The sequence below is a fragment of the Pangasianodon hypophthalmus genome, chromosome 8 (genome assembly GCF_027358585.1).
Source record: "Pangasianodon hypophthalmus isolate fPanHyp1 chromosome 8, fPanHyp1.pri, whole genome shotgun sequence".
NCBI lineage: Eukaryota > Metazoa > Chordata > Actinopteri > Siluriformes > Pangasiidae > Pangasianodon > Pangasianodon hypophthalmus.
The window spans coordinates 12,622,132-12,640,063 of NC_069717.1; the positions used below are offsets into that span (position 1 = coordinate 12,622,132).

The 17,932-nt window shown below is 38.1% G+C and overlaps 1 protein-coding gene across 2 annotated transcripts; it reads right to left on the bottom strand.

Moving 5' to 3' along the window:
- Positions 1–197: 197 nt before the first annotated feature.
- Positions 198–16,945, bottom strand: mapk14a (mitogen-activated protein kinase 14a). Of its 2 annotated transcripts, none has more exons than XM_053235981.1 (12): positions 16,528–16,945; positions 14,127–14,256; positions 11,927–11,985; positions 8,526–8,637; positions 8,333–8,362; positions 7,959–8,006; positions 7,606–7,720; positions 6,067–6,138; positions 4,070–4,149; positions 3,057–3,135; positions 2,432–2,605; positions 198–1,606 (listed from the first exon to the last, which is right to left on the bottom strand). In XM_053235981.1, exons 1-12 carry the CDS (start codon positions 16,644–16,646, stop codon positions 1,539–1,541), a joined length of 1,086 nt encoding a protein of 361 aa, XP_053091956.1. In that variant the 5' UTR covers positions 16,647–16,945; the 3' UTR covers positions 198–1,538. The 2 variants fall into 2 exon arrangements, with proteins under 2 accessions (XP_053091956.1, XP_053091957.1); XM_053235982.1 differs by lacking the exon at positions 4,070–4,149 and adding an exon at positions 4,871–4,950.
- Positions 16,946–17,932: the final 987 nt, after the last annotated feature.

Consider the following 17,932-nt stretch of genomic DNA (forward strand, 5'->3'; position numbering starts at 1 on the left):
AGCAAATAGTTTTCAGGAACAGTTACAACTTCTTTCACTATAGCTCTGATTCATATTATCTACATCTGGCCTAACTATAAAATTAAAGCAATATACCTGTAGATATAAACCAAATAAAAACCACCATTAACCAATATCACCTTGCTTCACCATACATTACATGTTTTGGTCATGCTTGACAAATTAAACCCCACATCTCTGAAAAATATCTGCCTTTATTTTCTTTAATAAACAATGCTTATTTGATTATATTCTCTACAGTTTGATGTAGGAAATAAAGCAGACAGAAGCAGCCACTCCAGTTAATATCACCTCTGCAGTATATAAATATCTCACACTGGTACAATATTGACATTCATTTCATAATTTCTCAAATGACAGCTCAAAAACACAAGAGGACAAACCCCATTCACATCATGCAGTCACATCCTCTCCATCACTCTTACAGTCTTGCACACAGTGACAGCTCAGAAGGGTGAACACACCATAAAATATACAGATGATGAAAAAGATTACAAGAATAACCTTGTCACTGGTGCCAATAAAGTCTTCCAAATAATGGCAGAGTCACTCTAGTTTCTCCAAGTTAAACTAAATGGCACACATTAAAAAAATTTTGTCAACAAAGTTTTTGGGGAATTATACAGGGGTCTCCCCTGGATTGCCAAATATCTCTAGCAAAGCTTCTAAATGTAAGTTAATGCACATACAATGAACTGTTCAACAAAACTTGAGAGTGTAGCTACATGCATCACAGATCCCAGTACCTTGTTCTAAAATATAATCCTACTAGCAGAGAATAAAATGTAAATATTTTATATCTAAAATGAAACCTTTATCTTATTTAAATCAGTCAGGGGTCTAGCCAGCTAGTTTTATTCTCAGCAAAAGTTATTCAGGAAATGTCAAATAAGACATTGGTGGCAGGAGTATTTTTTCTATTTAGGTAATAACACTATAAATAGCAATAGAAACACTATTTCATTGAAAAAAATATTATTCAAGCAGATTTTGGTCATATCAATGATACCAAAGTTGTGTTGAGTTTAGATGAAATTCCAACTTAGAAATAAGAACCATACCTTTTCCAGTGTTAATAGATTTTGTAATGCTCAATCCACTGAATTGTAAAGTTGCTGGGTTGGGACATAGTGTAATAAGCATAAAGCTGTGTTGCCAGGTGAGATGTTTTTATGCAAGTGTGTGAGCTTAAAAATGTTAATATGTCTGTTCATTTGCCTGACAAATGAATGGAAAAATGGCAGGGGGTCAGCACAAACGCAACTCTACTCTACTAGAGGTTCCACTTAAACCTCTCATGAAATGTGTCCCTTTTTCTGTCTTAATATGTTTTGCTCCCTAATTCAGTAGATGCCATTTTTTTAATATACAAAACATTTTTAAAAAGACTAGAACAAAGAAAATAAAGTGGCAGGCACTTAAAAATCATACTGTCGGTCTGGTTAGAGAACTGCAAAACATTACAGTGCTAACAAACAAAGTTGAAAGACTGCTGAAGTTCCCGTCCTGTACGGTTCTCACGATTCCATTTCATCCATATCAAATGCAGGTGGCTTGAAACTGATGACTTCCTCATAGGTCAAACCTGTGCAGGGATGAAAAGTGAAGTGTTACGGCCTACGCTGCGTAAGTATTCTCCATACCCATTTACACAGATAAAGTAATATTAAGGAAATCTGGGCCCACATTCATCAACATTGTGCAGAAACAGATCTACACTGTTTCTTACACAACACTGAGAAGTCTGGTATGAACAATAAAAGTGTTGCAGAAGTGTAAGCAGTGAAGTTCATCATGTTCACAAAATAGTAAAGCCATTGGCAGAAGGAAAGCAAGTGATTTCTTGGAAGTCCTGTTTCACATGTGCATGTTGCACATTGGTAATAAGGGAAGTAGATAAATTAGTAGCCCTATTAGTAATTATATTCCAACATTGCAGGCATAATCCTGCTCTATGCTGGTTATGAAATTATATGCTCAAGTTCAAGTTTCAAGTCTGAAAATGTCAATGTAGCCAAAAATCATATGACTGAAAGGTCGTGACACACTGATTACTAGCCTTTAATGCCAATCACAAACTTGTGTGTATATGACAATTGCTTTCATTCAGTGTAATTCAATGTCAAGTTTACTGCAGTTTTGTTTTTCCTCTGCTAGGCACTTTGCATAAATATACACACGTATCTAAGCAAACGTTCGTTTTGTTCCCGCATTTTGTGTAACTTAGCATGCATGCAAACTTTTCAACACAGATTCATGTATATACACTGTTGGTAAATGAGGGCCCTGATTTCAAAAAAATGGTACAAATCTGCACATTCACATTCAGAAGCAGATTCTGTTTCAAACCTTAATGTTACAAAACCCCACCCCCTCAGGTACATCACTGCAATCTGCAGCCATGACTCACGTTTCCACTCTTCAATCTCTAGTTCCCGACTCTCAAAGCTCTGGTCATAGGGCTCTGCTTCTGGTTCATCATCTGGGTCATGATACTGGGCAAAATATGGATGAGCCAAAGCTTCAGCTGCAGTTATTCGCTTATCTGTATCCAAAACCAGCATCTTCTCGAGGAGGTCCACGGCTGTGACAGTACAGAAACTCCAATCAACAACCAGTGTATAGCAACGACGAAAAGTAGCACCTGAAGTAAATGGCTTGTGTTGTGAGGTACACAGAGTAATAAATCTGATCATACATGACATTAAAAAACTGATAAATGTACATACAAGGGATGCATTGATCTTATAGTACGCATCAGTATGTCGTTTACATGTTTTAGCATCACTTAAAATTTTCAGAAGGTAACAGTTTCTGATATTAAAAGAATAAAGAACACTTGATTGAGCATCTAATACATGCAATGTTACCAACTTATTTTCAAAATCGTGCATCATAAATTCTTGTTTCATAGTGACCCTTAAATATTGTTGCAGATTTTGCATCCCATTGAATAAATAGTAATAAATATTTAAATTAATAGGACAGGAAACTCCATAGTTGCTTATACATACTGGTAACTTTGTATTTCTTACCCAGTGGATTGGCCCCAATAAATACATCAGCAAAATTCCTTTTAGGCATCTGTGGCAGGGAATTAATGTAATTCCTGGCCTGCAAAAAGAAAGGGTTTAACTGTAATTTAAGGGTAAGCTTTAGGGACATAAATCGTAGGATTTATGCAAAGATGATCCTGTTTAAGCTATTTATACTTGCAGTCAGACTTTCTAAATAGACCAGATTAGGGCACAAAAAGCTGTATTAAATGTAAGAGAATCTGTAAACAGAGGTGAAAAAAGCAAGGAAAAGACTAGGACGCCTCATTTCAGGGCCAACTTGCTTCCAAACAATTGTCTCATGATTTATAGCATCTGGTTTATTTATGACTTTACAGGATGAAATTTATGATCTCAGACAAAATGATTTGAATGTATGTTAAAATGTGGTAGCATTTTCAACTCAATCTCCATACACCCTCTTAAGGTGTATGACTGGTTGCTTGTATGATTATTTTTTTTCCCCCCAAATACATTTAAATGCATGCTGTGGCTCAGGAAATTTCTTATTAGTATGCAGCACTGTATAATTAATGCAAGATTCTCCATAGAATGCAGCAGGCTTTGGGCTGGCTTCCATACTCAATGCACATTAGATAATACACAGCAAAGAGCTCAGATTCAGAATGAGACCAGTCACAACAAGAGAGCATGAAAAAGCACAAATCCTCCACAACACATGCTATGTTTCAGATTCATTGGATTTTCATGTTAAGGGATGATTTTGGGGTAAAATCAAGGATTCCCTAAATATGGAGTAAACTGATAATGATATTCATTGTTGTCCCTCCTTCTAGTGCCCTTTCACTATCACAGCAAATGACTGAGTTTATATGAAAAGGTTTTTTTTTCCCCCCATCTACAACCACTGCCAATGCAGTTACCCCAAGAAGGAAAACAATACAGCCTTATGAGCATGAGCAGGCCTGCGCACCTAAAAAACATGAATTATTAAGATATTGTGCGTGGGGCAGGGGCCACAGAAAGCTCACCTCATGACTAGGCATCCTGCTTATTAGAGAGGCAGGGGGAGTTCCTGTCAGCCGCATTATCTGCTGTAGCTGGTTTATATCTATGACAGCCAGGTCAAGGGCTTATAGCAGACACATTTTACAAATTACCTGCTTTTGTTTGTCTCCTATTTAGGAGAGAAGAATGGAAAGAGAAGAGACAGAGAAAGCAACACAGAGGTTTGACATGCACATATGAGACACAATGCTGTAAAGAACAACTCTTTAGATTTGAAACTGTGCATTATAGTCATTCCCAGAGAAAACACAGCCGGCACCAGCAAAGCTAAGATCAAAAATTTGATAATTAATTCATTAAAATCACAAATCAAGCCAATCATCCGGTTTAAAAATCACCACAGTTTACATCTTGAAAAAATTAGTAAAGCATGTAGCACAATACTACTGGTATACATTATGCTCTGTATATAGCCTTCTCTATTTTCCCATTAAGATACATTAGAATAGCCATTACAAAGTGCATTTTTTTCTGTTTTGCACAATAATCAATTCATACATATATATATAGGTTTCATAACTGGAAAAACGTAGGACAAGAAAGACATTTTTCCTCAAGGATTGCATCGGGTAAATCTAAGCAGGAAAATATGGAAGGCTATGTGTAGAAACTATACAACAGATTATGCAAGAATGTGAAAGCATGCTGCAGGAAAAGGCCTCTTGTTGGTGAAGTCCAAAAATCAGTGTACAGTTCAGAAACACTCCAACTTAGCTTCATGTGGCAAAGCATACAGTGTAGCATCCTCCAAACATTACACTCACAGATTCTGATGACATTTTCATCAACAGCTCAGGTCCTGGAGTTCCAACGAGCAGCATTATAAGTTTCAGCTGGTCAATGTCTACATTGGAACATAAAGGAAAAACAGAGGCAAAGCAGAGACACTGCTGCCACACAGCCTCATAGCCATGATCATGCAGCTGTCATCACTGGCATTTCCACAAACATGATTTGACAGGCTGCATAATGTAGCTGCTAGAAGAAAACACTGTATCTCCGTTTGTGCTAAACTTTAACCTCGGGACATTTAAGTAATGTAAGCAAAAACTGGAAAATCCTGGAATTTTCCTAAAAAAAAAAAAAAAAAAAAAAAAAGTTAGTATTTGAGATGTGAATAGAGCATTTTGTTGTACCAGAATTCAGCTACTGTGAAAATGGTTAGTTAACTGAAAACAGAAATTTCTTATTAGTCAAAACACTACATTACCTTTTGCAGGTTGAAAATAGAACTAGTAAAGACACGTAAAATAGTTGTTTTGGTTTAAAGTTAGCAAAAGAAATCCTGTATTATGCCAGCCAAACAAACAGGCTAGACAAAAAAGAAATAAATAAAGGTTCAAACCATCACTGTATTTACATGGTGAACAGCTAAGAGTTTCATTTTACTATACTGCAAAATGTATATTTCAAGCACAACCATATTTGTAGATAGCAATGCATGACGTAATCAGTAAAAATAGCAAAGGCTTGGCCTGATCAAAAAACAAGCCCAGGTGTGTTCAGCCTACCGCAGAGCTAACTGAAGTAAGAGGTTCGTCAGTGGTATTAAGAAGCAAGCAGTCGAGACATGTAAATCTGTGGGACAAAAAATGTGGTATTGTAATGGGGGAAAAATAGGAGCATTAATCATTACAGTGACACCAGAGAAAGAGAAGAGAAGGTGGGGTAGCATGACCAGGAGAGAGAGAGGCATGGCATTCCTTGCAAGGCTGCTCGTTGCTTTCTCAGAAGTGTGGATCATATTTCCTTATTAGCACTCCTTGTGGTGAATAGCCACAGGGTGAGGCTAAAACAGCACACGGAGACACTTTCTACTGTACTGCAACAAACCAACTGCACAATAGCCTAGGGAAAGTAGAAGAAATATTCATATTTCTACACATATAAGCCAGCAAGTTCAAACAAGCACAAATGCTCCAGAGTTTGGCTACATGTGTTTTAGAAGGTTGAAGGATACGGTCGGTGCCAGGGAACAGCGTTCTGCCTGTCAGCAGCTCAGCCATAATGCAGCCAACAGACCAAATATCCACTGGAAAAATAAAGCCAGGCAAGAACACATCAGCAGAACATTAAGCTTATGTTCCTCTAATCTAATCAGATCTTAAAGCTCTTTTGACATGAATGATGGATCTGAAACTTAAGATGACACTTAGGAACAAATGGGAAAAAAACCTGCTTGCATGGCTTATACTTCTGTGTCTGCATATTTGCGAATGCATCAGGGCAGTGTGCGCTGGCAGTCGCATAGGTGTCTGCCTTCATACACTCCTGAGCCAAAAAAAAGAAAAAAAAAAAAAAAAAAGGGGCCAAGCCCAAAAAAAAAATAAGCTTTTAATAGTCTTAACAACAAATCATGGTCAGAAAATTAGCAAGAATTAAACAAATGCACTCCTGAGTGCTCCTGTGCCACCATTTGCTCATTTAATTTTGCTGCAGTGAACTGTTTGGGGAAAAAAGCTAGAAATAGGGAAATTCACTTTCAAACTAACACATGTTTGGGTGTACAAAATTTTCCAAAAATATCTTCTGGGATGTTTTTTTCTTAAAAGATTAGTCATTATTTGGTTATCTGCCACACCTGATACAGCCCATCAATTGCCACAAGGCTTAAACATTTAAAGGAATCAAATGGAAAAGCTATCGCATACTAAGTTCCTTTATCTATTTATTTAATTCTTGTTAATTTCCTGACCAGTGTTTTTTTGTTAAGACCACTAAAAGCTTAATATTTTGACATTTTGGGCTTGGCCCCCCTTTTTTTTTTTTTTTCCCCCCAGTAGTGTACTTACATACAACATGCTGTGACCCTGACCATGTTTGGATCAATTCCATAATCTAATCAGTTCATCTGCTGGATACAATCATAATTTCACACAAATCTTGCAGGCATTCAACCACTCATTGAATAATATTGCACTTAATAGAATCTCAGATGAATGAAAGATGGCTCAAAGCCAAATCTCGACCCTTCAGATTAAGTATTTAATCTGCAGTCAGAGTAAAGATTTATTTTGGCAATATAACTTTGAAACCCACTACAACATCTTGTCATGTTTCCTGGTACACAACTGGATACACCTTAACCAATTTTCGTCTAAAGGGTTTTGAAGGATTGCACGTTAGTGGTTCGGTGCACCACTGCGTGCCACGCTTACCCAGAAATCTCTGTGTTGCGTAATACACTTCAACACTGAAGTATAAACCAGGCTTAAAAACCAATTGTCATTTCAAGAGAGGGGACAGCTGGCATAACAATGATGAAAACAGGCAAATAGTCATGCATTTCCTAAATGAAGAACATCTGCATTTAAATCAAGTGGTGTAGTTTGAAATACACAGTGGACCAAAATGTTCTTATGTTACAGCAATAGGAATTAAAGTAGTTTGTGCTTTCATAGCCTAAATCATGTCATTTTTTTCCCCCAATATAATAATTTTCATGATATTTAAATGGCCTAAGAAAATGTACTACACATGTAAGATAATCCTTCACTACCTGTCATGTTGTAGTGCATCCAGTTAAGCATGATTTCCGGAGCGCGGTACCACCTGGTGGCCACATATCCTGTCATTTCATCATCCGTATGCCGTGCCAGGCCAAAATCAAGGATCTGCGAGAAAGAAAGACCAGAGGAATACACAATTACATTTCAGAATTACAGAGGAAACACTTTTTCACACAGGAAGCAAAGATTTCCTTATTTTCTGACTAGTTATAGCTGGAAATATACCAAGAAAAGTGCTAGACCAACTTCACGTAAAACTCAATACTGGTTCACTAAAAACACTAATGTTTCATAATATTCTTCAACCACACGCCTGGAAATATTATGAAAAGAGCAGATTTACCTTAAGTTCACAATCTTCATTTACAGCCAAATTACTGGGCTTCAGGTCCTGAGGAATAGAGAATAACTTCAAAATTATTTATTGAAAAAGGGCAGTCTATTCTGTTGGTTCTAAATAATTACACACAATTATAACTAGTCATAGGATGACTGGTCAAATGTGCTACTGTACATAATATTTTAAACAATAAACGGGTGCTTAAGCCATTTTATTTTACACTAGGATCACAATTTATTTACATTCACACTAGATCAAGTTTCAGCAAAGCACAATGAAACAAACAAAAGTGAGTAGTCTGTTAGAGGCTTACACATAAAGAGAAATACATACTTTATGCCTTTACCCTGTATGTCTAGAAATATAAAAATACTTACTCTGTGAATGATGTCTGCTGAATGGATGTACTGCAACACAGAAAACAAAAGAACCTCACATATGGCAATATATATGTATATCTTTCTTTTTTTCAGTGATTCTACACAATAAAAAGGAGTGGAATACATTAGAACATGTTTCTGAACATGACTTTATTTACTTTCACGACCTATCTTGTGCACTTTGTTTCACCTTGAGCCCTCGAAGGATCTGGTAGATTAAGAACTGCACATGGTCATCCGTCAGCTTCTGACATTTCACTATGTTATTCAGGTCTGCACCCATCAGGTGAGTCACCAGGTACCTGCCAATCACAGTAGAGCATGTAGTCATCATCTGGACTTCATCCAAGTAACTAACAAAATTAAATCTTCCACACATAATATAATATCTAGCTTTTTATGATGTGTGACGTGTAGAAATTTGGCAAGGAAAATGGAAATTTTCAGATCATTGTTTATTGAGCATGCCCAGAGGATTAAATAAGATAATTGTCAGACTTATTTATAACATATGTCTGAGCTAAGATGCATCAAATAACAAATAACACTTTGAAATCAATAGTGCCATTACAAAAATTGAAAAAACCAAAGTGCTGCAAAAGCATGAGTCAGCAGCTGGTACTGTCGTGGCTACTGCCATTAACTCCCACACATGGAGGCCCTGCACTGAAGTCAACACTGCCTGTGCAGACTTAATTAAGGGGCAGTGGAGAATCAGATGCTTGCTTTAGTAATTGCCTCCCAGTAACTCAACTCTGTTTCCGTTGTTCATGGAGCTAATGCTAACAGCGATTGGCACAATCCCCTAACAGATGATTCACACTGTTCAACAGATAATTCACCCCTAACAGATGACACACGCAGAGTCAGTGGCATTATATGAAACAGAACCTTCCTGGCACTACATAGAAAGGCTTAAAATAAATTCTGCTCAAGCCCACAGAGAGATTTTCCACACCCTCCACACACACACACACACACGGTATCTTAAACAATAAACAAAAAAAAAAAAAAAAAAAAAAAAAAAAAATGCTGCCCTCTCTCACACACTAACACAAACACAAAGCATCAGAGAAAAAAAAGGCACAATCCACCCACACACACATACATACATACAAATACACGCAAGAATCTAATCTTATACAACCAGCTTACACAACACGTGCGCACACACGCGTGCAAGTACATGCACACACAAGCACACACACTTTACAGCTCACTCAGTTCATCAGTCAGGTACTGGAAACAGTGGTATTAATGAAAAGGGTCATTGTTTTTTTTCCCCTGTACTGTAAATCTCCTTTTTTCCAGTACAGATAAAGCAGGGTGAAAAGGGACAAGCAGTGCATGTGTGTGCCATTCATTCAGTGAGACGAATCCAAACATCTATATTTTTGGCAGCAACACACACCACAGCAAGTCATGCAGTCCTGTAGTAACACCCAGGCCCTTTCTTGCACTGCCATCCCCAGCAACATTCATGGCACGTCTAGCTGATCATTTGTTGCGTTTTTATGTGGCACTTACATCGTTACACCCTATTTTCGGGTGTCTATCTTAACAAGAACCAACTGGCCCAAAACTCTACAGCAACTGTTCCACATCTTCCAGTTTTACTTTTTATATTTTTCCCATAAACTATGCGTTGTAAACCTTCTGAGCCTTGAATAGTGTTCTCTATACTTGGCTGTGGGGAACCAGGGATGTGGGCAAGACTAGACTGCACTGTTTACAAGAACTGACACTCAGATAAAAGAGTAGGTAAGAGTTCAGTCAAATTTTACACTGCAAAGTTCAGGTAGAGCCACATTGTATGGTGCTGACTGGCTCAGTGTTCACACCCACTCTTAACTATAAGAATATTAATTGAAATGCTTGAGTAAATGACACAGAAAATTATTTGAAAGCCAGGCAAGACATTTAATAAAATGACCTTAATATATGCTAAGATATGCTAAGTATGCACCATATGACCAAATGTATGTGGACACCTGACCATCACGCCCGTATGTAGTTCTTTCCCAAACGTTTGCCACAAAGTTTGAAGCACACAACTGTCTAGAATGTCTTTGTATGCTGTAACATTAAATTTCCCACCATTGGAACTAAGGGACCCAAACCTGTTCCAGCATGACAGTGCCACTGTGCACAAAGCAACTTCCATGAAGACATGATTTGTCAAGGTTGGAGTGGAAGAACTCAAGTGACCTGCACAGAGCCCTGACCCACTGACTGTAATGCTGTGACTGCACACCAGGCCTCCTCAACCAATATCAGTGCCTGACCTCACTAATGCTCTTGTAGCTGAATGGGAAAATCCCCACAGCCACAATCCAGAATCTAGTGGAAAGCCTTCCCAGAAGAGTGGAGGTTATTAAAACAGCAAAGGGGGGATAATCTGGAATGGGATGTTCAAATAGTACATACGGGTGTATTGGTTATGTGTCCACAAACGTTTGGCCATATAGTATATGCTGATATATATTAATTTATAAACATACTATAGACAACTATCATAACAGCGTTCCTAATATTGAAGTTTTAAAAAAAAATATACTGCATAGCATCACTTTTGTACTAGGCCTGTCCGGAGTCTGTCATGGTCACGATGCCCCTTCATCAACCTTAAACCCCTGTCCTCTGAGACATCAAGGACTTTAGGCCTCAAAATTGGTAGCAACATCTACGGTGAGGGGAAAATTAATCCGCATTAACGCTGTAGCTATAGAAATCAAAGTCACTAAGCAACAACCAAAACTGACTGTCAGCCCATACCATACTCTGACACTTCTACTGTAAGAAACCATAAATATATTTCCCCAAAACAATGTAGAAATGTAAATGTTTTCATTAAACAAGCTTTCTGTGGAGATCACGTTAAGAAGGAAGGAGCCAGTTTAACAAACATGGCTGCAAAAAACAGCTGTAGGTTATGAATGAAGGCAAGTATTTCATGGTCATTTTTTTTTAATTACATCTTAAATTAGTTTGGTGCATTTCATTGAAGTCTGAATGCAATCGTTAAATTCAATTTTCTCAGTTTTTTTCTGAGGTAACCAGATTTTACAATGCTATAACCTTGCCTGTGATTGTGATGTGTGCAAAAGAGAAACATATTTCAGTTCAGGACAACCTGTAGTTTTCAAATTGTAGTAAAAAATGTCAAAACTGAAGGATTTACCAAGGATACCACACAAATTTATCACATTTAAAACAGCAAGGGAAGAACCGCTTTACACAACTGAAGAAAGGTAGTTTTTCCTCCAGTGACATCAGATTCAGTTGACATAGTTTTGCCCAAAAAAAAAACAAAAAAAACAAGCAGCAAAATACAGATTAAACTGGTAAATTTCTGAAAAACAAACTGTACCCCACATAAGAACAAATGAGGTCACTTCATGAAATATTGCTGGATAATAACTGAAGAACATAGTGTTTCATTTTTAGTAAAGCTGTACAGGTGTGAAAAATTATCTGCAAATATAATAAAGTTAAATGATCCATACAAAAATCAGTGTCCACAAACCCCGTGTGTAATGTCTATCGTTACTGATTGTTAAAGAAAGAAGAAAGCATCTGAGAGTCACTTACACATCGCTGAACTCCTCTAGACTGGTGGAAGGGGTGAAAACATCCAGCAGGCCTATTACCTGTAAAAACAACAAGTAATATTAAGATTCTTTTATTGTCCGGTTTCTGTATCCACTAAAGCAAGACACACACTGTACAACATTTACAATCTTGTACAAACACTGCACACTGAAAATGCCTGTTGTGCACAGCCAAATTATATGCTCACACTGTTCGAGTTACACACAATGATGTGGATGTTCACACCGATCATGAAACAGGGGCCCTGCAGTAATGCTTATGTAAACTTTTAAAAAAAAAAAAAAAAAAGTAGCCTTTCCTCCCTTTTTCACACTTGGTGGATCTTTCAGACTGAGTGCAGAAGATACCATTACTCACACTCAGCTCAGGTTATAAGGACACTCTCCTGCCAACATTTCTGCCCATCATCTCAGGATGATGACATGTCAAACAGACACATACAGTGCTGTGCAGAGGTGCCTTTAAAAGTAGTGAAATGAATATAACTTATAAAATGACTCTACCAAACAGGAAACAGTAACAAACTCAACCAAATCAGTATTTATCCCAGTTCTCTTAAGCTCCCCTATAGTTTTATAAGGAAATCAGCTGGCAGGGTTTTCAAAGCATGTTGGAACTATCACCAGTTTCTATCACAACTTCTGGCTCTGAAAGATATTTCCGTTTCTGAGGTAATACCAGACAGCCTCCATCATGTCTTTATCGAAAAAGTGGTCTATTACTTAATATTTTGTTTACTTTAACAACATACAAATGCTTCTCTGTGAGACGTAAGATTTATTTAAAAAAGAGAAATAAAGTGGCTAAGATTTTTGCACAGTACTGTATGTTGCTGCCGGAGCTCAACCACTGTGGCCTCCATGTGGTCTGTGCAGACATCATCTTTTCTGTTAATGTTATTATTACTGACATGCACAGACCCGCGAAATCAGTTTAAGACTTTGAGGAAACACAAGTCATACACTGCAAGACAGCCGAGCATAACTTCTGACACTTCTGTCAGGAATGCAGCTCGATAGGAGCGTGGACAGTTAATCGAGCATCGCTGCCACGCCTACAATGCACATGAAACAATGACTGCAACTGAAATTCAGAGTGATGCTGAAAATCAGAAAAAGGAAAAAAAAAAAAAAACGGGGTCAACTCATATGCTGTTTGTCAGCATGAAGCATGTACGACATAATCCCATAATGCAAAACAGGAAGCAACAAAGGTTCACTTCCCATCTGAGCTTAAAACTGTTTTGATTAAAATACATGTCACCAGTGTAGCATCTCTATATAATAGACACAAGTGTATTATAATTTGTTTGTACTCTATGATCATTTTAAATTTTAAAAACGCAATATTAAATAGCTTTTGGTAATTATTTGTTCCAACTAAGGCCATAACTCAAAAACTTTCAGAACACAGAAGCATGATAAAGAAGAAGAAGGAAAAGAGAAAAGGGAACAAGAAGCAAAGTGCCAGACTAGCACAAAATTTTAAGAGGAACTAGCACAATGGTTCTCAATTGAAGGGTCTCCAAAAAAAACCACAACTTGTATTGTATGGGAGCAAAGTTATCTAGCAAATGAGTTGTAGTGTTCAAACAAGTGCATGTCCATTTTCATTAAAGACACTTATCAGCAAACATAAGAGTGAGGTCAGTGTCAATAAGCAATAACGTAGCACAACCTTTTTAGTACAAAAACAACTAGCTGTTTGACCTCTAAAGCTTGGTATCAGACTATATGAATGATATTTAAATGATGATATGAGAAGTTAGAAACTAGTGGCAAAGCAAAAAAATCATCTGGGATCAGGAATGCAATTTTCTTCAGTCCGTGCCTGGATAATTAATCATGCAGTAATCCAAAGTTAGATCAAGGTGTAGCCATGTATTACGCAACACCATATTACCACTGTGGCCTGTCAACCTACAAGTTGTAGTTTTACAAGTTTACAAAACTTAACAGAACTGTGCAGTTTTCATTTTCAAAAGAAAGGAACTCCAAACTCCAGATTACTTTTCACTTGTAGTCTAATGATAAAAAAAAAAAGTCTCTAAAATAAATAAAATGAAATTGACCTGATTGAAGTTTAAATGATAAAGGATGCAAAGATTTTAAATAATAAAGGACACGTGAGTTCGGAGGATAAACCAGCTGAGAACCACTGATGCAACATACACACTTACGTTCTCATGTTTCATGTGCTTGAGAAGCCGCAATTCTCTGTAGGTTCTTTTGGCATGGATAATGGACTGGAATGGCCTTGAGAGTTTTTTCACAGCAACCTTCAAACCCGTCTTCTCATCAACTGCTGAGCTGGAAAAGACAAACCCAAGACAATGACATAATCAAAAAAAATTTGTCTTCTTTTTAATACATTTATTGGAACACATCAGAGATGTTAATAGAAATTTCATGATAATCCTATTACACTGACTTAGAAGCAATAACCGCTCGAACTGTAAATACAGATTCACAGTTGGATGTAAATTTGATTCATTCTAGGTAGATTCACTCTTTTTAGTAGTATTGATCCTAGAGTTGGTGTCAAGAGACATTAGAGATATGAACAGCTACAAGTTTGAAGTATTACTTCAACTTTTCCCATCAAAAATGTGGTAAAAGGCTGATATAATATTTAATAGGAGCACCTGTACGCCTGCTCAAGAAAATGCCTTGTTGATGAGAGAGATCAGATGAGAATGGTCATACAGGGTCGTGCTGACAGGAAGGCTATGGTAACTCAAATAACCACTTTTTACAACCATGGTGAGCAGAAAAGCATCTCAGAACACAAGACACGTCAAACCTTGAGGCTACAACAGCAGAAGACCACATCGGGTTCCACTGCTGTTAGCCAAGTGCAGGAATCTGAGGCTACAGTAGGCACCGGCTCACTGAACCTGGGCATCTGCGGATTGTAAAATGACTAGGCGATGTGATTGGATAATTGGAGAACTGCATGAATGAGGGGTACAGGTGTTCCTATTCAAGTGGCCAGGGAGTATATGGACAATACACTTTTCTGAGATATCGCAGATATGGTGATTTTTTTTCTAATTGTTTAGAAGAGAATCATGGTTTTTCTAACTAAATTAGATTTTAATAATAATTACAAACTGGTAGCAGCAGATTTATGTTGAAATTTGTACTGAATCTCTAAAAATGATAAACTTAAATAAAAAATCTGTATTCTCCTCTCCACTTTTAGTTTTTTTTTTTTTTTTTGTGTAGACATTAAATTAAAGTATCGTAAAACGCACAGGTTTTAACAGGCTTAATACTGTTTTCTTCAGTTTCTTGGCAAACCTATACACTGTGATTCATACTGAACATCATACAAATGTCTTCGAGTACTGTGACATTTTGTCATATCACCCATCCCTTGGCTCTAGGCATTTTAATGCATAATGTTACAGTACTATTTCTGCAGGGAAAGGTGTTTCAATAAAGAAATGTGAAGCATTTCAACCATCATGGTGTGGCCTCAATAGGTCCTGCGTCATCGGTTTGATATTAAATCGTTCAACGTTTCTAATCAACAAAACCTCAGAGTCTAATTTCGAGACTTTATTTCTCATGGACTGTCCAGACAAAAAGCAAGCTACTCTGACCCAACCCTATCTGTTCTTCAGAGATCCAGTTACATAAGGTTAATGGTGGGTGATGTAAAGGCCCATGAAATATAACCCTAGTGACTCCGTTGCCTAGCAATAAGCTCCTAACATTCTTCTTTGGCACACATAACGCACGCCGTCTACCTGGGGAGCAAAGTTATCTAGCAAATGAGTTGTAGTGTTCAAACAAGTAGTGCATGTCCATTTTCATTAAAGACACTTATCAGTAAACATAAGAGTGAGGTCAATGTCAATAAGCAATAACGTAGCACAACCTCCAACTAGCTAGACCTCTAAAGCTTGGTATCAGACTATGTGAATGATATTTAAATGATGATATGAGAAGTTAGAAACTAGTGGCAAAGCAACAAAAAAAAGTATTCGGGATCAAGAATGCAATTTCTTCAGTCCCTGCCTGGATAATTAATCATGCAGTCATCAAAATTTAGATCAAGGAGTAGCCATGTACTTGCAATCACTGATGGATATTTGCCCAAACTCAGGTAACCCTGGGTGAAAACAACAGGTATGAATCATAACAGCAATCATAGGAAGCAACACCATTCAAAAGGATCAGGTGATCGTATCAAGCTGAGACAAGGAAGTGGGATTATAACAGAGAATCTGGTACAAGATGACCACATGATACTACATGCCATGTAACAGTGATCACATCCTGCATGTCTGAAGTGCATGCAGTGGATTGGTCGTTAGTTAGTAATAGTGCAAAACATACTGTAATCAACAAACTAGCCTTCTGAAGCAACAACAACAATCTTAGACATCTCATCTGTTCACTCAGCTGAACCTGAACTCTAGCATGTGCCAGCACTAAACCATGCTTGTCTGTCTGATTGCTAGCCAAGTTAGCTAGCAGAGCAGCAATGGAGCTACACGCGAAGGCCTGCAGGAATGAATGGAGCACTCTTCTTTTCTGCCCTTGAGATAAAAACAAAAATAAAACATTTACCACACAGATCCGTATGCACCAGAGCCGACTGGAGAGAGGTTCTGATAGCGCACTGGGACCTCCCAAACGGTCTTATTCACCTCCTGTCGATAAAACGTGGCTCTTTCTTTCTGCGACATTCCTGCAGAGCTGAAGCCCGAGGGCAGGCGCAAACTTCTGCTTCAACTCCGCAGCCGCGTCCGGTTCGTGCAGCCGAAATGTAGCTACTGTGAAAAAACAAGTGCACCGTCAGCCGAACACGACGTGCTGCAACAGCCTTTCACCTCCTACAAGTTTAATTCGCACTAATAGTGACAAAACCTCCTGGACTTTCGCAGTCCTTCAGGAGTTTGTCTCCTGTTACGGGTAACTTTAGGACTCTCCGGTGTGCCTGTCCTGGCAGTAGTCACTTCCCTGCTGTCTGCTCCCTCCCTTCGCGCGCTAACCCCGCCAATAACTGAAATCTCGCGAGAATACAAAATGCAGCAAAATGATTCATGCAGCGGTGCCACGGAGAGCACATCTTCTACAGCACAGATTTTTTTTTCTTCATTTACCACCTGTTTCAGCACTTCGGTTAATTGCATTCATGGGCAGAATTCTGTGTCTTAAACTATAGTTTCCCCTTTAGGATCCATTGCTTGTCACCCCAGCAGGGGCAGACTTAGCACTAGGCAAAGTAGGCAACCGCCTTGGGCCCCCTAAAATGCAAATTATATATATTTTTAGTTATTAATCATAAATAAGGTATGCTGAAATTTTAAATATTGATGTTAAAACACTGAAATGAGGGCCCCCAAATCATTAAATCCGCCCCTGCACCCCAGCCCTGCTGAAAAATACACTACTGGCTGCCACAGGCCGAGTTGCCAAGCTGGTAGACCATCTTTACCAGCTGGTAAGTGCTGTTAGAAAGGAAACAATTTCTGAGTTACTGCTACTGCCAATCTCTAGTACACTGCAGACTCTTTCTTTTTTAAGAAAAAAACACAACAGTCAAACATTTATTAATCAACTGAACAAGTAATAAGGAAGCCGGAAAATAGCTTACCCGCTAGCAAAGATGGTCTACCTGTTTGAAGAATTTGGAATTTTCATCAGGATGGACTAGAGTATTTAGCACATATGTACACACTCCATGGCCCCCTGTCTACACTGTCCATCAGGTGGAGAAGCATTGCCAGGATTTTTAAGCCCTTCACTGTTACTGCTGGATTGAAAATAGTCTACCAACCAAAAATATCCAGCCATTAGTGGTACTGCACTGGACTAGAGGATGATTTGCACAAATGTCAGATAGGTTCACCATCCAAATAAGCAGTGGTCCTATGTTGGTCCCTTTCCATTGATAGATGAAAGAGGAATGCACCAATTGTGCACAACAACAGATCATAATTGTATACCAGACAAAGAGCACCTACATGGT